This window comes from Anopheles gambiae, chromosome X, assembly GCF_943734735.2.
Source record: "Anopheles gambiae chromosome X, idAnoGambNW_F1_1, whole genome shotgun sequence".
Lineage (NCBI taxonomy): Eukaryota > Metazoa > Arthropoda > Insecta > Diptera > Culicidae > Anopheles > Anopheles gambiae.
In genome coordinates, this window is record NC_064600.1 from 2,458,064 (window position 1) to 2,484,546 (window position 26,483).

General features: G+C 49.8%; 2 protein-coding genes across 12 annotated transcripts in view; one reads left to right on the plus strand and one right to left on the minus strand.

Moving 5' to 3' along the window:
• The window catches only part of LOC1272110 (cadherin-86C), a 113,474-nt gene that overhangs the window by 80,697 nt on the left and 6,294 nt on the right, over nucleotides 1–26,483 (plus strand). For 9 of the 11 annotated variants that reach the window (XM_061646912.1, XM_061646923.1, XM_061646915.1 and 6 more), the window contains 10 exons: nucleotides 19,885–20,171; nucleotides 20,282–20,526; nucleotides 21,330–21,413; nucleotides 21,493–21,618; nucleotides 21,689–21,838; nucleotides 21,910–22,024; nucleotides 22,093–22,285; nucleotides 22,367–23,753; nucleotides 23,828–23,958; nucleotides 25,449–25,533. In XM_061646912.1, coding sequence (XP_061502896.1) covers nucleotides 19,885–20,171; nucleotides 20,282–20,526; nucleotides 21,330–21,413; nucleotides 21,493–21,618; nucleotides 21,689–21,838; nucleotides 21,910–22,024; nucleotides 22,093–22,285; nucleotides 22,367–23,753; nucleotides 23,828–23,958; nucleotides 25,449–25,533 — 2,803 coding nt within the window. Of the gene's footprint in view, nucleotides 1–19,884; nucleotides 20,172–20,281; nucleotides 20,527–21,329; nucleotides 21,414–21,492; nucleotides 21,619–21,688; nucleotides 21,839–21,909; nucleotides 22,025–22,092; nucleotides 22,286–22,366; nucleotides 23,754–23,827; nucleotides 23,959–25,448; nucleotides 25,534–26,483 lie in introns of those variants that run through there. The other 2 variants (XM_061646958.1, XM_061646963.1) reach the window with 1 other exon arrangement.
• LOC1272111 (uncharacterized) lies at nucleotides 9,366–10,041 on the minus strand. Its single transcript, XM_310988.6, has 2 exons — nucleotides 9,937–10,041; nucleotides 9,366–9,872 (listed from the first exon to the last, which is right to left on the minus strand). Exons 1-2 carry the CDS (start codon nucleotides 9,950–9,952, stop codon nucleotides 9,652–9,654), a joined length of 237 nt encoding a protein of 78 aa, XP_310988.4. The 5' UTR covers nucleotides 9,953–10,041; the 3' UTR covers nucleotides 9,366–9,651.

Genomic DNA, 26,483 nt, shown 5'->3' on the forward strand with positions numbered 1-26,483 from the left:
ACAGAAATAAAGCGTTTTTTTTTTACTACGCCGCCCTGGCCGGGTTCGTCTCATACGGGCTCGTTGAAATTTGTTGTATCCATTTCTTTGTGCCGTTTTGAGTGGCCGGGACGGGCCAGACGGGTTCGGCGCGAGACCGCGTGTCCTGCTGATGGCCATCGTTTGCCGCCGTAGGGTGAAGCAATTAATTCTTTCTAATTCGACATTTCCTTTCCGTTCCGTCTCTCAAACCGGGGGCTCTTTAAAGGTTTAAAACCGAAATTAATAAAAAAACGAAAACGAAACGTGAAACGCAACCGTCCCGAGAGTGCCGTAAAACCCCCGCAGGCGATGATGGGTGGGGGGGTGGGGCAGATGGGGGAGGTTCGTTCGTTTGCAGTAGCGTTGAAGTATTTTTTTGTTGCGAAGCTAAACTATTGCCGTTTTGCACAAAATTGTCTGTTGCATCTTCGGCAAGCGAAAATTTAAAAAAAAAACTCACAACATCGATTTAGACGATCATAAATGTGTTCGTACACGGACGCTCACGAATTCTGCCCGCGTGCATGTGTGTAGCGCAATAAATGGTCACCATAAAATTGTCCACCGCTGCAATGATCGGGTTATGGGGGGGGTGCTCGTAAAAAAGAGAAAAAAAAAATACTGCTCCGTCAATCTGACCACAACACCCCGCAAGACGACCCGAAACGGCCGGCGGAACCAATAAAAAGAGATGCCCAAAAATTAACGGCGAACGCGAAGGTGCTGCGCTCGCCCGGCTGCCTGAGTGCAAAACATTTGTCATTCTTCCTTTTACAAAAGCAGCCCATGTCCATGTTTGTCCCCCGTTCATCATCAGCATCATCACGGTCGCCCCAAACAGACCCGACCGAAACCGAAATCGAGAGCAGCAGCGCACGTTGTGGGATGGTTTGCTCGGGGTGTTACGAACCGGGCAGCGTTTAGCACAAATTAAACCACTAAGATAAGGGTAGCACAATAAAAGGGTGCTGCGGTGCGCGCGCTAACATTTTTTTTAAGGTCCGTTTTGGTTAAATTTCAAATCTGTTTTCGACGCGGTGTCAACCCTCCCGCGGGCGCAGGTTTGCTTTGTGCGTAGGTTTGCGTGTGGGTCGACACGTTGGTGGAGTGGAGTTTAAAACCATTAAGCAAATAGTTTAAAGCCGAAGCTTTACACACAATTAAGCGGAATGGGTTCACAACGATGGGTAGAATTTTGTGCGACCTTTAGCCAGTTTTGGAAGAAGATCCTGACCACGGCATCACAGTTTGGACTCTCCTCAAATGGCATGCGATGCATATAAATGGGAAGAGGGAGATATAAAAACATTTTTTCAAGCGGTTAGCATGAGTTTCATGAAGTAACAGGCCATTAGCTTAAGTCAAAGGTAATTTTTCTAAGGTGGATATTTTTTAAAAATTTACTAAAACGTTAAACTGGCGAATATATGATGGGTTTCCTGGTCACGGCACCAAACGATGTAATGCTTTTAAAATGCAGCATTTTGCATTAGTCAATTTGTAGTTCTCGGATGCAAAAGATATATTGTTCAATCCAATTTGCTCACATTCACTAGCACTAGCCACTCCAAATGAAATGTTTCCACTCTAGCTATTGATTGTTTACGGCTATCTATTCTCGCCATATGCGAGCAGAATTTCACAACCAGCCCCCTGGCTCGAACACACAACCACCGCCAAATCTCCTTAAACCGTCTCTTGGCCTCTCTGTCCACGTTGCGCCAGTCGACCTTGCCCGGATTAGTGTAAACAGCCTTCGGATGATTGGATCCATTCGGTTGAGCCTAGTGTTGCTCCAATTCCAACGCATCCTCAACTCACTCACAAGCGTATGTGAGTGCGAAGGGTACCGCGCGCGCGCTCGCACACGCGCACGACATTCTTGTGTGCAGCCGCATCCCGTGGCGCACGCTTTCTCGGTGCCGGATGAAACGATGCGGTGATTAACGATCGGCGGGCCGGTCGGTCCTTCTACTGCGCCGCTCATTATTGCATTACGCGAGCCATCCCGCCAAATGAAGCGCTGCGCTATACGACCTGGTTGCCGCGGAACCTCATCACTCATGCACGGATTAGGCTAGTGGATGGCGCAGATGGCGATGAAGAAATCGTTGCCCTTTTTCTGTCCCTTTCCCATCGCCCGCACTCGGGCCTATCCCTTCCAGCGTACCTCGCTTAAGCTGCGCGGGGGTTTGGTGTGTATATGCATCGTAATGAATCGCTATCGCCCGTTTGGGGCAAAGGCGCGTCGACAAGCTTTTTAACGCCTGTTTTTCCTCTCCCTCTCTGTTGTATCTCTCCCTCTTCCTCCGTCTTTCTCTCTCTTTCTCTCTTTGGTACGTGTTGATCGGAAAGGCAAAGGCGAGGAAATCGTCAAATCCGGCGTGCATCTTAGAAATGGTAATCGGAATCGATTATTTTATTGCGCTTCTTCAACCCTTTTTCGATTGATGCTTTCTGCACTAGCACACATGGCTCTTGTACGGCATTTCTACGCATGTGTGTGTGTGAATTTTCTTCTTCTTCACTTCCAATCGGCGTGGAGAAAAAAACGGAATGAAGAGAGGGCGCTCCGGTAGCCGCTTATGCTAATTTCCAAGGGCGTCTTTACACCTTACGAGCACAGGGGGTGAATTAATTCGAAAGCGTTTAAATTGTGTGATGCGCTGAGGGCGAGTGATGGCCGTGTGCCGCGATAACTGATCGCTTTATCACCGGCGGGGCAGCTATTAAACGGATTGGTAACGCCATTTCAAGATGATATACGTCGTCGGGGGATAGCATCAGCCAAACAATAACAGTCTACAGCAACAGCAAATGGAGGAAGAAACCAGTTGCTTTCTTAAACGGTTGGAAATTGGACGTATGTTGCAATTACCATAGCCCGTCTGGTAAGACCAACTTTATTATCAGACTTTTAATTCATATAATATTTTTTATACGTTAGGAAAATGAGTATTTCCAAGAGTAAAACAGATTTGATTTGTTCCCTGATGTAAATTCAATAAAGTAATAATTCGAAACCTTCTCTAACACTGGTCTTTTGCGCATGTTAATCATATCCTGGTCATGGCACCAATATGTATTTTTGAAACTGGAAGTACAATAAAACGTATCACAATCAATTGCAGCAAAAAAATGGCAAAACCCTAGTGTTTGCTTGATGTTTATTCACCGGGGGTTTCCCCGAACGCAGCACAATAAACTACAAATTAACAAAATCACCCCAGTGCTACCAACAGACAATTTCTCAACGATCGGCATCCGACGATTTCTCGCGAGTGCCGTTTTTGTAGGTATTATAAAATGAAACGAAAAATGGTTGGCAACTCTCGTTTTTTTTTTTTACTCCTTCGGAGACGCGTCGAGAGGGGAGGGCAGGATCGAACCAGACTCAACCCGGTGCCAATCATCGATCATAAACCTCCCTGCCGAACCTCGTCCCGCACCTGGCCGGCATCGACGATCGGACGGGTTCAACCGCCAAGCCGTTCTCCCGGGGGCGATCTGTACGCAACACGTAATGCGCATATCCCCAAAAACAGAACCAAGCATAAACTTCTTCCCTCCCCCTCCCCTCACCCTCCCTGCGACAGGCTTCTCCCGTGCTCCTCACTGGACTGGGTGAAGGCGCGTGGTAGTTATAGCAATAAATATCCTCCACTCACTATGGCCCGCTTGAATTGTTCGACTGCCTCCAGGGGACGACCTTGTTTCCCGCCGCCCGGCAGTGGGGATCATGATTCCTTTTTGGTATTTTAAATAATGTTGCCAATGTGTTTGTGTGTGTGTGTGTGGTTTGTAGCGAGCGGGCATATTGCAATTGTGATCGGTAAACACGAATTATTCGTCTGATTGCAATCGAATTAACCGAATGAATGAAATCGTAACCGAAAAGTGTGGTCAAGAGAGCAGGTTTACAGTGTAACAGAACAAATAATCGACTGGCACAATGGTACCGTGCGCTCGGTTCATTAATCACTACCAGTGAATGAAGCAAAAGTTGTATCGAAGAGAGAAAAAGAGCAAATAGAAGAAGAAGGGAGATTAAATTTTATTTTATCTTTGTACAGATGAAAAATAATAAATACAACCACTTCCACACCGACTGTCATTTATCACGTAAAGTCGCAACGATAACGATTTAAGCGCTTGCTCATTAGCATTACTTACACATTAAATGATCCTGTAGCTGACTAGCAGCGAAAAACGAACGTTGCAAGCATAATTCAATTATATTGAAGGCTTCAAAAGCCCACAGAAAGCCCGTACGGTTCCTAGTCACGGCACCAGCGCATTTCAGTTATTAAAACGAACCCCGAAACCGTGGCCCCATTGGAAGACATCAAACATCCACCATTATTAAATATGTAGCATCTTGCGGGCAGTGGAAGGGGCCAGCAACCCGCATGTACCGTTCGTCGTCGATCCTTAAATGTCGAACAGTGCACATCGGAGAAGGCTTTCACTTTCCCGTGCCAACCAAATCCATTTGCTAGGCTTCGCCAGACACCGGCTCGCCCTGGTGACATTGGTGTACTTTCGCTTTGCCGCCGCTGTCGACCGTAACATTTCAACACCGAGCGGATGGGAGTCGGCTGAATCGTTGGTCGAAGACTTGGCTCTAGTTTTTTTTTGTTGGTTTGTTTTGTTTTTTTTTTTGTGTATGATTGTTACGTTCCATTTCCTCGCAACCCGTAGGAAGATGCGATAACATTGCACTCATTCATCATCCTTTGTTGAGTGGTGGGCTTTTGCTGGAACCGATTTGCCGAAGATGCTGTCTTGGCCGCTGCTTCCCTTTCGCTTTCTGTTCGCTCCCTCTTGTATGCCTTCGAGCTTGAAGCTGGAGCTGCCGCACAGTCCGCAGCAACTCCAAAAGGATGCTCCCGAGCATATATGGGAGCATCACCACCTATGTATCCATCTCTCTGTCCACCGGGTGCTTCAGTCCAGCTTTGGGCCGCACTGGCGGACTAGTTTAATTTGAAAGTACCACGCTCTGACCACGATTCAGTCAGGCGGGCCAAACCCCTTCGCCCCCCCCCCCCTCACCCCGAGGTTTTTGAGCGCACGCTCCGGTGTGTTACGGTTTCACCTTTCTACCTTTCGCTCGAGCTCCCTTACATGTGTGTCTGTTTGTGTGTGTGTGTGTGTGTTTTTTTCCTTTTATTTTGCGCTTTACGTAATCGGAGGTTTTGTAGCTGAAGAACGCTCGTTAGCGAAACAAAGCTAGGCGGCGTTAGACGGGAGCGAACTCCCTCTCTCCCGGAGAACGCTGTCCACACGGTCAGGAGGGGGATTTATGGCACACTGCTGGTATACGAGCAGCTGCGCCGGTCAGCCAGCGACCTGGAATCATACTGTGCCAGCATCGATTACATCAAAGCATTATATGAGGTTTTGGTGTGAGCTGCCTTTATTTATGGGCTCCCGGTCGAATGCAGCAAAGAAAAATCTACACAAAATCGTGTTCGTGAAAAGAATTGATAAATGTTTTTGGGAAAGGGACAGGCAAAAGGAATATTTCCATTATGTATCTATGAAAAACAATTAGTCTCGTCTCTTTGTGCATGCCAGAGTACTGTTCAATGTCTAATTGTTTATTTTGCTTACAGTTGGAGTTTAAAACTAAATCGGAAATGGAATAAACACATTGCTGTTATAAGATGTTTGGCGCTGATTTTAAAAACGTTTCATGTTTTCAAGGGTGATCATTAAATTAATTTTCAACTTTCAAGTAGGATATGATATAATATTAAACAGAACAAGATAAATATTCAGAACAGAATTGATTTGCAAAAAGATATATATTATATAGCCTTGGACGTCATCGTGCTGTTTCGTGCCTTTGCGAACGTTTATGGGTGTATAATTTTGTGCCGTATAATCATCGTTCTTACTCGCCTAATAACATAATACACATTCGCAAATGTGTTGTTTTTGTATTCCCAAGGAACGGTCTAACCGTGCTGCTTCTAGCAAACATTTAAAATGGAAAAAAATCCTTGCCTTAGATCACTTTAATGGAACGATTTGGATTAGACGTTTTTTTTTGCTTCGGTTTGATTCTACAACCCCCCCCCCCCCCCCACCTCACGGTAAACGTTTCTGCATATGTGGGATGGCAGAGGCGGCTGAGGGCAGCAAATGATAAGCTCCAAACGCCCCCGATGAGGCATGGTGAATCTGTAATTTGAAATTATCGGCCCTACAGCATCGATCCGGCTTGCTTCCCAATGTTTTATCTCTTCTCTCTTTCTCGAAGCGGCAACGCCCGAACGTTCGATCGATCGCGCTCAGGGCTGTGGATTAGGATCGTGTGGTTTTGTTGTTGTTGCTGTTGCTATTTCTTCCATTATTTAGCCGCTTTAGTCACCATTATTAGTGGCAATTTGAGTCGCTCCCTCGCGGTGCTTCCTCGAGCTCGTTTTGCGATTGATTTGAAACATCTGAGAAGCTGTGATGGCCTACGGGGGGGCAGGGGGGGGGGGGATGAATTTTTTCGCGTTGGGGAAGAAAATCCTCTGACAGCACACACACACACACAGCAACATGGGGGAAAAGACGTCGTGTGGACTTTATGCATGATTAAAAGCATTATTTTCGCTCGAAGATCCAAAGTGCGAGCAGTTTTGTGGTTGTTGTTCTGTTTGTTTGCATCTCAGCATAGCTGCGAAACAAAAAGGCACAGGCCGCTGTCCCTTTTGGGCGTTCATTCATCCGGCCGTTGTGCCTTGCCGCAGTCGTGGCGCTCGCCAGCGCGGCCACGATGACTGTGATTAGCTCGCTGCCGACGCGGACGGACGTTTCGTGCAGTGCTGTTGGGCGTGCTGTTTTCCCCCTGCCTGCTTCCCTGCCAAGCGCCGAAGCGGCCGGCTAGCGCTGCGCGAAAAGAGCTGGGAGGTGATCTGCAAAGAAAGCGATAGAAATTAACTCCCGGGGAAAACTGGCGCATAAAAATTGTACATTGATTGCTTTTGCGTTGTTCGATGGTTTTTGGTTTTTAGCGTGTGCAGTACACTCATACAACTCATGAAACTTTAACCGGCGGGAAACATTCTTAGCTTTCCGGGCCGATGCTCACGGGCGGAAAAGTTGGCTAATGAATGATTCAAGCGTGACTAAACCGGCTCACCGTGATCCCTCTTCATCCGGCTCGATTTTCCCAAAGGCTAATCGCTCGATCGTGGCGTACATCATGCCGCATCGGCCGTGCGACAGTGTATGTAAATGATGAATTATTAATAGCCCGCGAGAGCGTCAACTTCCTTCCTGAAGGTCGTCCCGGGCTTGGCGCGGCGGTCGGTTCCACCACCCGAAAGCGGGGAAACAAAGGCGCGACTGCACCGCGCATTAACGATGTACCTCCCGTGCGCAGCTTTCTTATCAATGTGATCGTGCAAAGACAACAGGAAAATAATACAACAACAACAACAAAACAAGGGTTCGTTTCCTATTGCTGCAACTAGGCAGGCAGTCGCCGGGGCAAAGGGTACCGCGACAGGGGTAATTATTTGACAGTAATTTTCCCTTTTCTTGCGCCCAGCGGGGACGCATGACCATCTCCCCCTCCCCCCCCCCCAACCCCTCCCTGTGGTCACGCCCAGGATGCAAAAGGGGGTGGACGGTGGGGTTGGATCCCCAGGAGCGTGCGTGCCTTATAAATATGGAAAATATTTCTGTCCGATTTTAATCTCGCTGAAGTACGCCCGTGTGTTGCAGCTTCCTTGCACGAGGCCAACACATCCGCGAGGAGGGGGCGGGCGGGGGGTGGGATAAAACCCGGGAATGCATTTGTTGACAACGCGGCGAACAACATCGACAACAAAGCGGACCTTTGTCCGCAGTGTTACTAGGGTGGAAAGCTTCGCAGGATGTGGGGCTGTGTGCGTGTATGTGCCGTATCAATCGATCAATTTGGCAAACAAGCCATCCGTAACCTTGTTGTTTGGTTGTTGCTGGAAAGGGGGAAGGGGGTAAGAAGAAGGAAAATGGCAAAATATGCAACCACAGCGAGGAACCCGCGTCAACCCGTTGAAGGTCACTGGCCCGTCACGTTGGCTGGCTGGTTAAGAAGGGAAAAGGGAAAGAAGGCGGACAATGGGTGGTAGAAAGGACATCCATTCAATGTAGATGAGACCGTGTGTGTGTGTGTGTGTGTGTGCTCGCGTGTATGTTCTTCAGGCACAATTGTTCTTCGCCTGCTATCGGGCGGAAAGGATCGGCCGGCTGTGAAGCATAATGCAGGCATTATTATCATAACAAACGAGGAAATAAATATCGACGGCAGAGGGAATATGGTGCTGCTGGACGCGAACACCAAGGCAGAGCATTATGGTGGTACCCGGTACCCCCAAACCCCTCCTTTTAAACTTCCCGTCTGACAAATTGGCTGCACTGTTTGTCGAAGTTTTACTTTCTGATTTATTGTTCACAGTTAAGGATTCATTTTTTCCCCGCGCTTGCCGAAATTAATCAACTTGTTTGAGATTTTGTGTTTGCTTTAGCGGCAAAGGCACCAACAACAGGTAATATTTTTGTGGTTCCTGGTCACGGCACCATTAAATAAAAATTAACTCAAGAAAAGCAAATCTAAAACACCCAATGCCTTATTTGTTCTTCAATCAGCTCGTTAGCTCAGAACTTTCGCTGTCAATCTTCCAGTGTACATTTTGTTTTCAAGTGTATGTGTGTGTGTGTCTTTACTTAAAGAGCGGAAAATATGCCACCGAGGATGCCCCCTCCGGTCATTGCCATCCTGGCACCCGAGCCAAGCGAGTGCATCGGTGGGGTCGCTCTTTTGTCATTTCCCCTGTAACCCAGGGTTCGTTGGGTTTGGCCCGGCAGTGGATCAGCTCCTGTTGGGGCGATGAAGAGCAGCAGACAGCAAACTGTCATCACCAACAGTACCAGCAATCGATATCCTACAAGAAGTAGAGAGAACTAAAAGTTATTTATTTGTAAACTTCGACTGCCTGAGTGATATCTCACCAGAATAGAGCTTCATTGTGGTCTCTCTAGTGCTAAACAATTGTATGTGGTTGGAGCAGGTAGTAGGAAACTGATTTTATAGCAATGTTCCACTCTATCCACAGTCATAGCACGGTTTACAGATGCAGCTGTTTGAATACACGTGTTGTGTGACAAAACAATGTTCTGTTTGCTATTTTTGCTATTTGCCACCATTCAACTGTGCACACGACAAGATGGCAATAACAAATAACAGGGCACAGTAACGTATCCTAGTCACGGCGCCATATTCTGACTACTGTAAAAGTATGTATTTTGCTGCATGAGCAAAAGACATTCAAACCATATTCGTTAGCCGAAAGACTGCACTGTTTGTTAGACTTTTACTTTCTGATTTATTGCTCGCTATTTTGGATAGCTTGTCCGCATTTTCAAATATATTTAAAGTTTTTGAAAAACCTAATGTCTTGGGGGAGAAATTATGTCTTATTTACTCACTGTATCGGCACCTTATTGGCGCATTCTTCCCAATCAATAAGAAACACTATTCGTGAAATCACCGATGAAGTGTGAGATTAAAATCGCAGATTTTTTAGCATACTTCATACCGAACCAATTCGTTTGCTTTCCCAGCTGTCCCTTCATGTGGAGTGAATTTTACATGCTGGTTAATACACCGCCAAGAACACCGCCACCAGTCAGTGCCATCCTAGCACCCGTTCCAAGCGAGTGTTTCGGTGCGCTCGCTTTTTTATCTTTTGATTTGTTTGCGATGGTATTTCGGTCTCTGCCCGGAAGTGGATTAGCTCCTGTTGGGGCGGTGCAGAGCAGCAGGCAGCACACGGCCATTACCAGTAGTACCTTGACCAGCTTGCCCACTAGAAGCAGAGAGAATAGAAATGTTTATTTTTGCGAATTTCTACCTGCTTTGTAAAATCTTACCAGAATAAAACTTCATCGTGACTTTTCTTACGAGATTGAGTTATGTTTTGCTTGAGTAGGTAGTGCGGAACAGATTTTTATAGCACCCACTTGTTACACAACCTTAGAACGGTCTATAGATGCAGCTGATTGTAGTGGAATTGTATTTGCTAATAAAACACACTCAATGCGTTGGACTACAACTTTCTTTTTACGGTTTTATTACACCATTCCAATGTGCATTAGACGAGCAGTCAATAACAATCAACAGAACTAGAACTGTATATCCTAGTCACGGCACCAACAATTGTAGCAATCAGAAACAAAAAATTGTGTAATACTGCAACTGCAAAAGTGATTCAAATCATAATTAAATCTGCCTTCTCCCAACACTCTATTCAAATTCTCAAAAACAATTAATGACAAGTTAGGTGAGGAATGTTTCACTTTCATTTTTGTAGCGATGGGCTGGCGTCAAAGTATGGGACACATTTCTCCCACTGCAAGCAGCATTTTCCACTCGCCACCGCGATACGTTATGGTCAGAGAGGCCAGATGAAAAGGGTGAGGTCTGTGCCCATGATCATCTTTTGTCAACCAGCTCCCCGCCCCCAGTGTGACTTCTGGTACACACCGCACACGGTGTTGGTTGCGTGAAGGTGTTATAATTATCACTGATGTACGATATTCCTGACCATGTCTCCGTCAGCAGCACGGCTAAATTCCTGTCGATTGTTGGTGTTACGGCATTGGGTTGGTTATTTTAGTGTAGGCGTGTGCCCGCCATCACACAACGGCCCATAAAAGAGGGGCTGGAAATCACTACCGAAAACCGCAACAAATCAACAAATGCAATAGTTTAAGCATCTTAAGCGCTACAACGTTTTGAACGCACAAAATGAACGAAAACGGAGCGACCCTAAACAGCCCAAAAGTGGTGGCCGGCTGTGGTGCAAAGCTGCCATGATTTGCGCTGCAAAAATCTCCGTTTTCTCGCGGCTCACCTCGGCCTCCCCCCCGGGGGTGGGTGTGAACGAGCTGTCAACTGGCTTAGCATGACGCGTGTGGCGCCCGGATTGCTGGCAGCGGTGTGGCGCCACTAAAGTCACACCACGCTTCCTTCCCGGCTTCCCGGCCGGCAACCTTCGGGCTGGATTATGTCTCGTTCTAAGCTCACACGGCGCGGCGACTCCGTCCTGCGAAGGGCGTATAAAGGTTGGATATTAAATAAATAAATAAATAGAAACCGTAGCCGGGGACAGGGCACGGCAGCCACGGACGATTATTAACGCAGCGCGGGATGAGATTTAAGATGACAGACAGTTCGAGCGGTTGGTTCGAGGGCACGGTGTACAGCAGTGGAACGGGGGAAAGGGTTTTATATCTGTGTGTTGTTGTTTTTTTTTTTGCTCATTTGCTTGGCTGCCTGTCGCCATCGGCAAGGAAGGCTTTTGGCGAGGTTTTGCGTGGGTGCCAAGCGGCACAGCATCTGGCTGGAATTGCGTCACAAAGACGGATGGATTGGTGGTTTCTTGGGGCTAGATTTGCGTCGTCCGGAAGTTAATGGTTTGTTTGTTCGATTCGGCTCAGACCTTTTGCTCAGTTGCCTACTTCCATCCCCTTCTGCTTAATCTCTTTACCAGCATAAACTTTTTTTTTGTAAATTTGCGCTAACTCGATCGTTCAGTGGTCGATGTCCTCCGGATGAAACGGAACGAAGCAAAATCTGACCTTCTGAGGTTGTATAGGGAGTTTTTCCCTTGTATTTGCTCGGTGCAAATACCAGCAGCTGTACAGAGAGATAGAGAGACAGAGGGAGAGAGGGGGTAAAGACAAAAAAGCAGCCACCTGGACAATAGATCTTTCCCATTATTGGCGGTACGGTTTAATCAAGAAGCTGTGAGGGGCAAATAACCTCAGCAACAACACCAAAAATTAAATCGACGACTCCCGGGGTGGACTTTGAAAAATCCACCGTAGCGAATGGGACTGTCGGCGTTAGATTGGGCGATCCGGGCAAACCAGATTGATCTCAGGCCCGGGGAGGCCGTGCTTAGCAGCGCACAGAGGAAGCCAGCAGTAGGGAAGGAGGGAGCTGAAAACGTGCAAAGAAAAATTGACGAGCGACCTTCCGAAACCTTCCCGAACAGGTTTTTTTTTGTTTAATTTAATGTTCTCTCGCTCTCTGCCACATTCTCGCAGCCGCCAAGTCCAAAACAGCACTTTCTAATTAGGAAGTGAGAAAGAATGCCAAACTCACACAACTCAAGCATAAAGCGTAGCGGGGCAGAGTTGGGTGGAACGGGAGGAGGAGCGAATCGTGACTTACTGCGAGGGCGGTGAGCTCATAATTTGTCATTCACCTCACCGTGTTTGCATGCTTTTGCTTCTGGAACTGTAGGCAAAAGAGAAAGGTAAAACAAACCGAGAAACAGAGCGAGCAAGCAAACCTAGAATGGTGGAGGTGCTTGAAGAAGAAATAGAAGGGGGAAAAAGCACAGAAACCCCGTCGCTCGAACTGCTGGAATGCTGTCCAAGCCCGGGGGAAGCCAGAGAGTAGTGCTTGGCGTTTGAGAATAAAACGTAGCATGCAACAAGATTGCAAAGAAATTTTAACCACAAATTGCACAGGTTGAATTTTAATTTGCCATCGAGAAGAGCAAGAAAACACATGGAATGTACTTTAATCGTTGGTTTTTTTTTGGATGGGGTGCCGCTTAAATTTCGCCCGTTTTTGTCGAATCAAACAACTTCAACGCGGAGCGACACGACGAACCTGCGGTAAGATTCCCAATGGAATGAGACATTCAGGTTTTTCTTTTTTTTTGTGTGGTTTTCGTTGAACTCTTCATTTATCATACGTTTAACTAAAACTCCCACGTCGCCGCGGCCTACCTTTTCGGGTTCCGTTGGAGGCTTATCTTGCCACGGCACCACGCGTTACGCTGCAATTTATTTCTGACGCGCGTCAGACGGGCGTGTATGAACGGCACGGTAGAACGGCTGCAAGGGCTGGGCCCGTGTGAAGTTCGCTTAGTGACAACAGTTTAATTTCGTTTTACTGCCCTTCCATGCTCGACTGGTCGTGGTGATGGTGGAGGTAATAAAACGGGAGGGTTATGGTTCAGCAAACAGCAGCCCAGGAGGCCTAGGAATAGGAACACGGTTCGCCTCAGATTGGGATGGCTAAAGATGATGACACTAAAAGCGTTTCTAGCTCATTCTTGCTTTAATGAATTGATCATCTCCATTAGCTTAATAACTTCATCCACAGATAAGCGCAGGGAATGAGTAGCATCAGGCTAATAGGAGCTGCATGATGTGTATTTTCATTACTATTTGATGATCGTTTGCTAGGGCGTCCAGTCATCTCAGTTCAAACGTATCTTTATGACAGGACTATCAGCATTTCATTTAATATTAGGGTGCTGAGAATTATGCACAGCCATACAATACGACATCGAAAAATATGTAATGCCAGCTCGAAAGCTACGAGCATGCTGATATTTTTTTGCTCCTTGAAGTCGTTGTGCAAGAATGTGCTCGCTTGGTTTCCCATGTATCAATAAATCAAAACATCACAGCAACATAGCTAACACGGCTTCTGTATTGACAATCCAGTTGCAATTCTCTACTCCACTAGCCAACGGGAAGTTTCCATCCCCCAGTTTCTTGCCTTGTGCCCCAGGCCAGCCATAATGCACCGCATCGGACGCATCCTTGTCGGGCCGTAGCCCGGGTGAACCGGCTAAGAAGAAGAAGAAACAAAACTACACGCCACCCGTCCGGTTTGCCCATCTAAATCAAAGCACCGGGACACCATTATGCAAATGCGCGAACAGTGTAGCAAAACAAAGCGGTAGAAAATAAAACAAACCAACAAACCAAAACACCAACCAAACACGGCGCGGACACTGCCGGGGCGGAGGGAAAGGGGCGTAGCGTGGGAGCTTCTACGGGATGAGGAAGATGGTCTTCCAATTAATTTAATGAACCGCTCGATCGATCTGCGGCTGCGTTTGCCGCTCCGGAGCCACCTAACGGGACACGCTAATTCTTAGGGGAATGGGGTCGGATTTTGAGACAAACGTGTAAGCCACATGAAAGTACAAATAAAAACACCCCAAGCGGCCGGGGGCGAATGGTGCGGAATGGTTGTGGCACGAAAATGTAGGTGGCTTTGCTGAGCGTGCCTCAGTTCGTTTCGTCCGAGGCCAGTCATTTAAATAAATGGTGCGCTGCGAATACACACACACACACACACACACACACACACACACAAAACCACATAGATTTACGTTTTTGGTCCTTCGAGCCGGATTCGTGGCGACTGTAGTGAGTTGCGGTGCGGGTAAAAGCGAGCGCGGGCTGGAAGAAGGAAACATATGATTAATTAAATTCCATCACGTTTCGCCCCGGCAAGCCTCCGGGTTACAGAACGGCCAGAGATGCAGCGTGCTGATTTGCGATTCTAATCAATTTCCCGGCTTCCTCGTGCCTCCAGTGAGCCTTCAGTGTGCCCTCCGGCGGATACGTGCACGGGGAAGGGAAAAAGGCACACGAAAGATGCAGCGGGCGGGGTGCAGATCTTTTCATGTTTTCCACCGTTTTCGCCGTATCTCGCCGTTGACCGATTATGATGACCTCGGGCAGATAATTCGGGAGGAAATGTTCTTTACCGCGGACCCGGCCCGATAGCTTTAACCGAAGTTCACAGCACCGCCGAGACACAGCACGTTCGCTTATCTTCTAATAAGACCCTTGATGCTGCTGCATCGTTTCCTGGGACGGTTGGAGGCTTCGTAAAGGTTCTTGGAGCCTATTTGCGTCGAGCGAGAGTATGACGATCTGTGTGCTACAGCCTCTGCAGCCTGAGCCAACAGAGACTGGATATGGCGCAATACGCCCTGAATGTGGCTGATGAGAATGGCTTGCTGGATTCTGTGCGGCTACGGTGACAACGTCATCATCGGAAAGTGGCTGGTGAAAAGCTCCCCAGCAGCTTCATCACTCCAAACAGCTCTGCAGCAGCAAGGCAACACACCACATATATGAAGATATATAACCTGACGTACAATTTCCTAGCGACCCAAGAACAATAGCTCGTTAGGTTAGTGCTCTGCTCAATCATTATTGCATCATAATTAAATTGTACTATCTGCCGGCGCACGTACACACACCCGTCCGGCTCGCGAGCTGCGCGTACCACGATTCAACCAAACTACGAATACTTGACTTCGTCTCGATCTCTCTCTCTCTCTCTATCTCTCCGTCTTGAACCGTTCAAATGCTTCAATTCCTGCAAAAACCGTAATAATGTACTCCCGGGAGGGGATTCTACCATTACGTTTCGCAGCGTCCTTCATCTGCGGCAAAGTGGGAGCCATTCTATTTGATTACCTCCCCCGTGCCTTTCTGTGCTCGATAGCCCCTCTGTTTGGGCGCGGAAAGGGTGACTGCCGTCACGGATAAATCGGTCAAGCTCGGACGACCTACCTCGCCCGCTGCTCAGACGAAACGGAACGAAACCGGGGCCCCGAAAAACGCAAGCAGAGGCAAAGCTGTTCTCATCCTCGGAACCCTGGGAGGGATCGCCGGTCGATTGGGTGGCAAATCGTGACGTGATTTTCTTTCGCGTTTTTTGTTTTGTTTTTGTTTCCAGTCTTCCTTCGGCGCAAGGAATCGCAATAAGAACTTTCATCCTCTGCCTTATGGGGTCGTCAACCGATCATTTTGCGCATGGAGAATGAGGGGGGAGTGACGGGATCTTAAACTTTTTGTCGCTCCGGTCTTGCCCCCGAACTGATGGCAAAGAGACAAGCTGCTGGTGAACGCAACGTCTCAACCTGTCATCGGATGTCATAAACAGAAGCGACCGTCAACACGACTTCCAAGAGTCAGTGCTTGAAATGTTAAATGATAAAAGAGCGTTTCAATCTCAACAACTCGAGGCGCTCACGTAGTCTATCCGTTGCGTGCGCTGCTCAATAACATGACCGTCAAGAGTTCTAATCTTGTATGGGTCCATGGGATGCTAGAAGAAATGTTATTGAATTTGATCGCCTATTCTTCTTGTATATAATACTTCCAACAGTAAATTATTCAAAACTGAAACGCTACGAAATGTTCCAATACATCAGGAAGAGAGCCTGTTTGTATATCTCTGCAACAAGCTCTTTTTTCAGCAAGCTTGTTATGAGCTTCACTGATAGCAAACCCACAAAACTAGCAGAAGCGAACGCGCTCTCCATTGTGCGTCGTCTCTCCTTTCTCTCGAGCGTCTCTTGCCCTCCAGTGGAGATTGTTTGGCACAGCTGCGAACGATCGATATGTAAACGATCGACGTCGCCCGCCCGATGACGTGAGCGGTTCCGTTTTCGTTCCCACACCACCACTCCGGCAGGCAACACACTCACCATCGATGCGTTCTATCGCTGTTTCTCGCTTCCACCATCCACCATCCAATTTGATGGATGTAATGTACACGTGTGTATGGATGTGTGTGCGTGCCTGCTGTAGGTATGTGACTCATGGGTACATGAGAACAGAACCACACGAACGAGACAGTATTGACATTCCATCGGAGGTCAGCCGATTCCCATACCCATCACCACGCGCTCAATCGATGCCGCACGGTCCCGAGCGTGCTCGAAGGCCGATGACCGATAAAAAGCCCCCGCATCCCACTCTCTCTCTCTCGCTCTATCTCTCTCTCTGCCCAGTTTGCGCCGCTTGCGGGTGGAGACGAACGTTACCGGTTACCGGAGACCCGCGGCGAACTGTCCGATTCGTGAGTACGATAACGTCCGTCGAAGGGTTCGTTGTTATTGCCTTCCGCTGTCCATACACACACACACACAGACACTGCCAAACAACGGTTCTAACGGTACACGAGAGCGCGCCTCTGACCGTGTGGCCGGAGGGGTTTAACGGTGAAAGAGGCGGTTGGTGCCAGGGACACACTGCCGCTTCAAGTTCACGGGACCGTATGTATTGATTTTGACCGCAGCGGCTCGATGGAAGCGGAACTCCCGAAAGATGCAACAAAGTTCGGACGGGGTATCTCGAAAAGCGATGAATCTCTAGCCCAGCATTCCAGCGTGCATAGTCGCTAAGATGAGACGGTCTTGAACTTCATTTGCCTACAAATTCTTGACATATCTAGACTATGCAGATGACTCGGAGGAGGCACCCTTATCTTGCACACAACTCTGACAGCTGAAGGAGAGCTTCAGCTGCAGAGACCTTGCAAACCCTTGGCGACGAACTCCGTGCATGGGGGGGGGGGGGGGGGGGCAAGCAGGACCAGCAGTACCTTTGATGAGCAGCCGTATCCACACCCAAGGTTAATGGGTTACGCGGGAGCTGCGTGACCACTATTGACCCGCTTTTCACCAGGTCCTGCGCCGAAACATACCGCAACATGTGTTGCGTGTCCGTCACTTCATGGTGCACTTGGTGTACGGTGCGTGCGCGACGAACCTTCTGCACCCTCTCGTGAACCCGCCCGTACAACACCCCGTACGTGAGCTGTAAAATCACAAATAATTAAGATGATAATTTAGATTAACTTATTGCCACCACCGTGCCGTACCACTGGCGTAGTTTTTACACGTACACCGTTCCTCGGTGACGGTTGCCCACGCCATTTGCGCACCCCCCGGGCCAGCTTGCTGGATTGGATTTGCAGCGATTGGAACGGCTCGCTGTGCCGTAAATGGTTTTCGTTTAGCGATGATAAACGAACCCAAACACTGCACCCTTTTTGCCCACTTTTAAGACCCCCGCGCCGCTCCTTCGTTGCAGGAGGTAGTCAGCGGGTGTTTAGTGTGTGTGCGTGTGTGTGTGTGTGTGTGTGTAAGTTTGCATAATTAAAGCTACACAAACCATAAACAAGTCGCACGTTATACTTCCTAGTGTACGTCGACGTGGTGCTGGCTCTGGTCAGACGTGCAGCTGAGAGCCAGTCGCGCGTGTGTGTGTGTGTGTTTGTGTGGTTTCCCACGTCCCTTAACTCATCAGCTGCAACTGTCCAGCCTGAAATGGTCAGCCTCTAGCGCCCCTTCCAGTCCTTTTCGCAACAAAGCTCCAGCTTGCGAAGGGCTTGTGTCAGCTCATTAGCGGACGCGGGACACTTTAAGATAGGGCAGCAACGGCGTGACACCACTGCAAGGGGCAGGGGATGGAGGTAACCGGCACGGTGCCATGCTCGGAACAAAGCGCGCACCAGATAAACCCAACGAAACCGGTCAAAGTGCGACAACCGAAGGCGATAATTCTAGCACTATGGGCGCAAAAAAAGCCACACTAGACGCGCCCCATGCTGCGTGTCCCGTGCCGCGCTACCAAAAAGGGGACCGTGGTTGCAGTGGTTCCCATGCGCGGGCGGAACGGCGCACACCGCGCCTTGCAGGAGACGGGGTCGCGAGGCAGCCGCGCAAGATCGATGATGTTCGACCGCCCCGCGGGACGGTTGTGCTGCTCGGGCCGGCAGGAAAGGTCGATCGTGTTGCGGTACGTGAAGTGTGGCCTGCACGGTGGTGGCACGGTTTTTTGCACCTTTGTCTCGGGTTTGCGTCGCTCTGGTGGTGTGATTGCCAAGCGAGATTAGATAAGGTAACCGGGACACCCCCACCCCGGGGACTTATTTATTCGCCCAGTGCGCGGTTGTCCCATGTTGTTTGCCCGCCCCAGGGCAAGCGACGGCGGGATGGGATTAAGCCCACAGCCGAAAGGGTGTAGAATTTTGTGAGTTGTTCAGATTGAATGCTGCAAGCAGATAATCGTGTGCTGGAATGTGTTCTGCGATGCAGCAGGGCAGACTGGGGGAGTCAATATCGCCTTACATAACTTGGGCAATCAACAGTCATTTCAAACTTCCTTTCGTAGAAGCTGTTCAGCCCCCTCAACCGTTCTTTTTTTTTCTCATACACAGTTAAGCAACTCTCGTTTGCGGTTAGAGCGTTGGAGGTCATCTTTGCTCAACCGCAAACGCGCGCAAGGAACACTGCAATCACTTGTGACCCTCTGGTGCTGATTGCGATTCCGTGCTCGAAATAGGGAAATTGCCCGCATCCCGGAAGCGTAGTGCCCGGCATCCTTGCCACAACGCTAGACAGTCGTGTAGTCGGCCGGAACCCCACGTCGCGAGGCCCATAAAGCAGAAACTAATATGCAAATCGGCGCAACACGTCCACGGCCGGCGTACGAACCACGGCCCCGAAACCTTTCCATTTGCATTAGCCATTTATCTCCGAGCGTTACATTTAATTGACAGTTTGGCAGAGTGGAAGATCGCCGCCGTCATTAAATCCTTCCAGCCGAAGTGCAGAATGCTTGTACACACACACACACACACACACATACACACGCAGACGGGAACGAGCGGCGCCTGCATTGTATAATGCCGCTCCACTCACCGATAGCTTGCCGTCGTCTAGAAAATGACTGCAACTGCAAGACGAAGGTGCAAACCAACAAAAAAAAAGAAAAAAGTCACACAACTCCATCTCAGGGATTACTCAGCCGCAAAACCGCAAACCGTTGTGACAAGGGCCTCCTCTCCCGTACGCCCGCACCAGCAACAATTATTCGCGCTTTCAGCAGTTAACGATTATTGATTGGGAGTTCATTTGTACTGCTGGTACGCCTGTGATGCTCCAATGCTTTGGATGAGTTGTCCAGCGGGATCTGATGTGACAGAGTAGGTCACACGTTGTTTAAAAAAGTTTTGGGTAATGTCCTACAAAAAAAGGGAAATTGTTTGAGGTACTAACCCGACTTCACATGCAAAGCGGTGCTTTTTTCTTAACGGAATCTGGCGATATTGACAGCAGCATAATATCTCCTGGGAGAAAGAAGTAATATTCGAAGGATGCAACGCTAGAGGACTTAGTTTTGTGAGAATTCAGGCCTTTGCTTAATGCTAATATCTTCTAATGTCCATTTCTGTTCTTCTCCTTCCACCAGCCATATAAAGATGACGCGCAACGGCGTGACGTGCGCGGGAGCGTACAGCAGTACCAGCGGCAGAAGGAAACGACCGGACCACACCAGCCCTAGGATCCCGCTCACGCTAGCCCTGCTGGCGCTCGCGGCCTGCTGGCCGGAAGCGGCCGGACTCGACCCAAAGTTCGACCCGTCCACCCGGATGGGGCTCGTGCTGGTGCCTGCCGACGCAACCGTCGGCTCCGTCATCTACCGGTTGCGGGCCTCCGACGAAGAGTTCGAGTACCCGCTCCAGTTTGAGCTAGTCGGTAGGTACACGAATGGATGCCCTGGGTCACGGGGAACACAGGGTCTGCCTACAGATATGATCCTATTGATATTGATCGTCTATTTTGCTCTCCGTTTTCTTCCGCCACAGGCGATGCGTCGTCGTCGACGGTACAGATCGAGACGCTGCCCTGCACCAAGTTCAACTCCATCTGCCAGGCCAATGTGATTCTGACGCGGCGGCTCGAACCGGGCCGCTACTACGACTTCCAGGTGTCGGTGAAGGACACCAAGGGCGGCATGTCGGTGCAGAGCTGCTCGATCACTGCCACCAACTTTACCACGCCGCACGACGTCATCTTTCCGCACAAGGCGGGCATCATCATGGTGCCGGAGGTAGGTCGCGCAAACAGAGCTGCCCTGCGGAACGTGGGTTTCGGGGCACAAGGAATATACTGCAGGGACTGGGGCAGTCTCTCCACCCATCAAACGTAGGCCAATGTGGCTGTTCTTGGCTGTTCCAATTTCGAACGCTCACGGTTAGCGACAACGGCTAGAACTTGCCTTCCTTTTCTTCCACCATAAACTTAATGCATTCACTTCTAGCGGCATAACCGCAACGAAGACACGGCTAACCACAAACAGCGGACCGAAGATCATCAATTCCAACAAAACACACAAGTCTGCTAAGTCTCCGCCCGGCGGGTTTCTGTTCCGGAAGCGGAGCGCAAAACAATGCATTACCATTTATCATTTCTTTGCTGGCCAGCTTCTTGACGTTGCCTACGTTCCTTCTCTTCCCCTTGAGGTCCCTGTCGTGTGCGATGACGGGTTTCCACAGTTCCTGGTATGGAGTGACCATAGACTGAGCTCTGTGCATTTGTGTATCACATTTATTGTTCACGAGCTGTGAGCCGCTGCGGTGAACAATTGTCCCTGCAAAATGGTGCAAGATTCGCAAGACGCAGGAATCTAATTAACCTATATTTGCTGGATGCGATGGGTTGGAGGGGAGCAATGGTGTCGTCTACGGAAGGTTCTTGCAAGTTCAGAGATATCTATATTGCATTTGCTATCTGAGCTAGTCTATTTAGGCTATTGGGGAGCAGATGCGGCTGGGAGAAACTATCTCAATTCTTCCCCCAGAATTCGAAGTGCACACTTTTCAACGCCTTCTCCAACATCTCCAACCGTTTCAGGATGCTAAAAAAGGAACCGAGCTGGACTACGTGCTGGCGAACAAAAATCCATTGTTCCAGAAGCCTGTGTATCTAGAGCTATGGGTAAGTAAACAACACCGCCCCAACTCCTAGTACGTCTTCACACACAACCCCGCATTCCTTCTCCGTCTCGTATCACCAGGGATCACCACTGTTCGGTATTCGCCAGAAGTTCATATCGCCCGAGACGGCCGAAGGCACCATCTTTCTGCTCGGTCAGCTAGACTTTGAAAAGCAAGCAATGTACCATCTGACGGTACTGGCAAACGTAAGTAGCGCAGACACGTTGTTGTTGACAACGCTCTTACGCCTCCCTATCTCTCCCACGCTTCTCACAGGACGCGTACGCAGAGCCGGGGCAGGATACGCGCAACATTGCCGGGCTGGAGGTGGTCATCATCGTGGAGGACGTGCAGGACGTGCCGCCCGTGTTTACGGTGGCCCCACCGGTAACACGTCTTCCGCCCGGGCTCATACCCGGCGACAAGGTAAGAGGCGACGAACCTTGCCGCACCGTCCGTCACTAAGGTAACGACCGCTTGTTTGCTCGCTCTAACAGGTACTCCAGGTGCATGCCGAGGACGGTGACAAAGGGGTGCCGCGCGAGATCCGGTACGGGCTAGTGTCGGAGGGCAACCCGTTTACGTCCTTTTTCGACATCAACGAAACGAGTGGTAAGATATGACGCGGATGGACGCGTGCAATGTGCCAGTCTGTATCTCACGCTTCTATTGCTCTCCAGGTGAGATATCGCTGCTCCGACCGCTGGACGACATACTGGCACTGACGCACGCCGGCGATCCCGTCCTGCTGACGGTGATCGCGGAGGAGGTGAAGGTGAGCCGCGATGAGCCGCCCGCCATGGCGACGACGGTGCAGCTTGCCTTCTTCCTGCCGGAGCGCAGCAACTCGCCGCCCTACTTCGAGAACGACCAGTAAGTGCTGCCGAGAGACTCGTCCCCCCCCCCCCTTGAAGCGGGTTGTTTCACTCTCCCCATCTGCTCGCTCTGTTTCAGCTACGTCGCCCGGCTAGACGAGAACGCAGCCCCCGGCACGGTGCTGACCTTCACCGACCCGTACACACCGCGCGTGATGGACGATGATGCCGGCAAGAACGGCGTGTTCTCGCTGACCCTGCTCGGCAACAACGGTACGTTCGAGATCTCGCCGAACGTGGCCGAGGGCCACGCGAACTTTGTCGTGCGCGTGCGGGACAGCGCCCGGCTCGACTACGAGGCGGCCACCTACGTCCACTTTCAGATCCTCGCGCAGGAGCTCGGGCCCGCCACCAACCTGTCGATGCTGGTGAACGTCACCGTGTACCTGGCGGACGTCAACGACAACCCGCCCGTGTTCGAGCAGGCCGACTACATCGTCGACCTGCCCGAGAACATGACGGCGGGGACGCGCGTCGTCCAGGTGCACGCCACCGACGTCGACACGGCGCGGCTCGGGGGCCGCGTCCGCTACACGCAGATCCTAGGCCCGCACAACACCTCGCTCAACCTGGACCCGGCGTCCGGCGTGGTGACGGTGGCGCTCAACAACCACGGCTTCGACCGGGAGGCGATGCCCGAGTACCACCTGTACGTGGAGGCGCGGGACGACGACGGCATCGGCAACCGGGCGCAGGTGCCGCTCGTGATCCGGCTGATCGACGTGAACGACGAGACGCCCGCGTTCGAGAAGCCGCTGTACGAGTTCATCCTCGCGGCCGACCTGCGCAACTTCACCGTGCCCGCGTTCATCCGGGCGACGGACGGGGACGCGGAGGCACCGAACAACGAGGTGCGGTACGAGCTGATCTACGGCAACTACGAGAACAAGTTCTTCCTGCACCCGATCACGGGCGAGCTGAAGCTGAACGGGCCGCTCGTGCCGCGAACAGGCGGCGGAGGAGGTGGAGGCCAATCGGTCGGTGGGCTGCGCCGGCGCCGGCAGACAGGGGGCAGTGTGGCGTCCGGTGGTCCGCCCGCCACCGGGCAGAAGGAGTCGGACGTGTTCGTGCTGACGGCGCGCGCCTTCGATCTGGGCGTGCCGGTGCGCTACTCGACCGCCACGATTCGCGTGTATCCGCCGGAAAGCCGGACGCGCACGGTCACGTTCATTGTGCCCGGGTCGGACCCGGACCGGAAGAAGGTGCAGGACACGCTGGCGGACATCACGGGCGGGCGGGTCATCATTCAGGAGGTGCGCCCGTACCGTACCGGCGACGGGGGCATCCCGACCGACCTGATCGGCGGCGGCGGCGGCGGTGGTAGTGGTGGCGGCGCCGAACGGTCCGTTGTGATCGCGACGATACTGTACGACGCGGACTCGGTGGTGGACATCGCGAAGATCCAGCAGCGCCTCTCGATCAACGGCACGGTCACCAACATCATCAGCCAGGAGGAGCGCAGTGCTGTAAGTGTGGTGGGCGGTGGTGGTGGCGATGTCACGACCACACCAGACTCATCCTTCTACTCTTATTCCACCAGATTCTCTACAAGGCCGAAAACCGTGTCCTGTTCTGGCTGCTCATCTTTCTCGCGATCCTGCTAGCGCTCGGCATCCTCACGCTGCTGCTCTGCTGCATCTGTCCCCGGTGTCCGCTGAACGCTACCAACCGGTAAGTCTACGGTCCGCACCCTCCCACCTCTTTGTTTGCCCCAAAAAGCTCCACCCCTTCCTACCCCCCCCCCCCCCCACCCCCCCTCTTGTGACTTGGTCTGCAGTAACCTTCACCACCCTGCCCAGTCTATCGCATACTGTCGCCACTCTTCGGGTTCGTGGCTGCACGCCTTGTGGAAGAGCTAGGATCCTCTACAGCTCTGTACTCTCTGTATCTCTTATCTCATATACACATACATACACATACACATCACTTCCACAGTACATCGGGAATGCCTTCCACATATACACTGCTAGATTGGGGCGTTCCCTCTTTGCATGACAGAGCGTGCGGGTGTTTTTTTTCTTGTTCTTTGCTTTTGTTTTGTGTGTTTGTTTGCTTTAGGTTTTGTTTTTTTTTTGTTGTTGTGTTGCTGTGTATGTTGTTTCTGCGGGTTTTAGTAGACTGGTGGGTTTAGTTTGTTTTATGTTTCTGATTTTGTTGTTTTGATTTGTTTATAGGTTTACTATTTTCCTTCGTAAGATGTTTCATTATATGTTTTGTCTAAGTTGCTAAGCTGTAAGCTCCTTTCGAGCCATTTGTTTTTTTTCTATCGTTTTTTTCTATATTTGTTTTTGTTCTCTGGTATTTGTTTCCATAACTTCATGTGTCAGTACATTTGACTTACAGTAATAGTAAATAAACTCAAATTGTTTCACTTTTACGCTTATGTTTTAAGATGATATAGACGATATTTCTGTGCTACATTTTCAACACTACCAATACTACCACATATGTAACTACTACTACTAATACTACTACTACTACTCTTAGTGTTACTGCTATCTATACCTCACTTATAATACAACTGACCTCACCGTATCACGTTAACTGCCAGGACGCTACTACTAACCTACTACCACGTTGATTCGATCACAAACATGACATCAGGCTCACCGAAACCGAACAGGGTTAAAAAAAATACACCCTGTCCCATCATCCTACTCTTCCCCGAGCGGCTGTTTCCCTTCCAACATTCTTTCTCCCCCTCCGCCAATGATTTGTCCCCCATAGCAGTTTTAGTCCACTCTACCGTCATCAATAGCGCCATCTTTCGCCATACAAAAGAAGTACAAAGTACAAACAAAGCCCAAACAACAACTTCCCGTTTTTAATAGAGCATCTCGGGCGGACATTGCGCTCATCTCAACTTTCCAGCAGCATCATCACTGACTAAAACAATAATATGTTATATTTTTCGCATTCTCTCTTTCTCTCTCTTTCTCTCTCTCTCTCTCTTTCTCTCTTTTTCTATGTCTCTGTATCACTCTATTTTTCCCATCTCCGTCCTGAACCGAATGTACCCATCTCGATGTTATCGCTCTCTCCTCTATCTCCATCTTCATCTCGCAATCTCACCCCACTGTGTCTCTCTTACCCTCACTCTGTCTCTCTACCTGTCACCTGTCTCATTATCCAAACACCGTCTCTTGGTTTGTTTTTCTCAGCAAACGCATACTGCGCGTGAATAATATCGAAGATGATCTTGTTCATAGAAAGCAGGGACTTGGAAAGCAATCCAAATCTGTGCAGGTAGATTTCCTTGTTACCTTCAACCCCCTAGTAGCATTGCAGAGCTCACAGTCGTACACTGACCATCGCTCCTATCCTGCATTTCCTCCCCCCCCCCCCTTCACTCCTCCTTGAAACACACCAGAAACCCTCACTATTTCCGTACCCGTAGCATCACTCTTAGTGTTCTCTCCCCTACCCAGTTCGCACTAGCACAGCGCACATCGAACAGCACACATACTGGCACACGAACGGGTACTATTACTGTTTCGGTTGGGAAAACGTTTTGAACTTTAACGCTTTTTTTTGCACACCACCAACAAGGGGACCATGTTCGCACGTTAGCACTTACCGTAACACTGAACCGACTCGACACGCAACTGTCATCTTGGCTCGAGCTTGCGCGCTCGTTTACACCTTTCCTTACCACCTGTTTGCACGAGTTGTACATTTTCTGTTTGTTATTGCACACTGTTTTGTATAATTTTGTGTTGTTTTCATGCACACGTGTTTGAATGATTTGTTTGCTACAGTTTGCTTCACACTAAAAAGTGCTTACATAGTGTTACACAATTCATAGTTTTTTTGTTGTTGTTTGTATTGCCGTTTCCGAAAACTCACGCCAACAACGCACTTGCACTAAATCGTGCAGATGACCGATTCACAGTACTAACGAACCGTGTAATAGCAAACGACAGCTGTCTGACTCATCGGTCCAAAAGCGACATCTACATGAATTTGCGCCAATGTGCATGCTTGTGCGCTGGCTGGTGTGTTTTTGTTTTGTTTGTTGTTTTGGTTTAATTTCGTTCTTGCATCCCTAGATCCAGTCCCGCCCACCGTATCTACTAAATACAGTTGCTTTTTTTTCCTTATTACCCTACCAATTTCCTTCCCGCTACCGTTTTAAAACTACACCTTCAAAATTAGCTTTACTGATGTGCCCGTTCTCACTGTTTGTTTTTACTTTT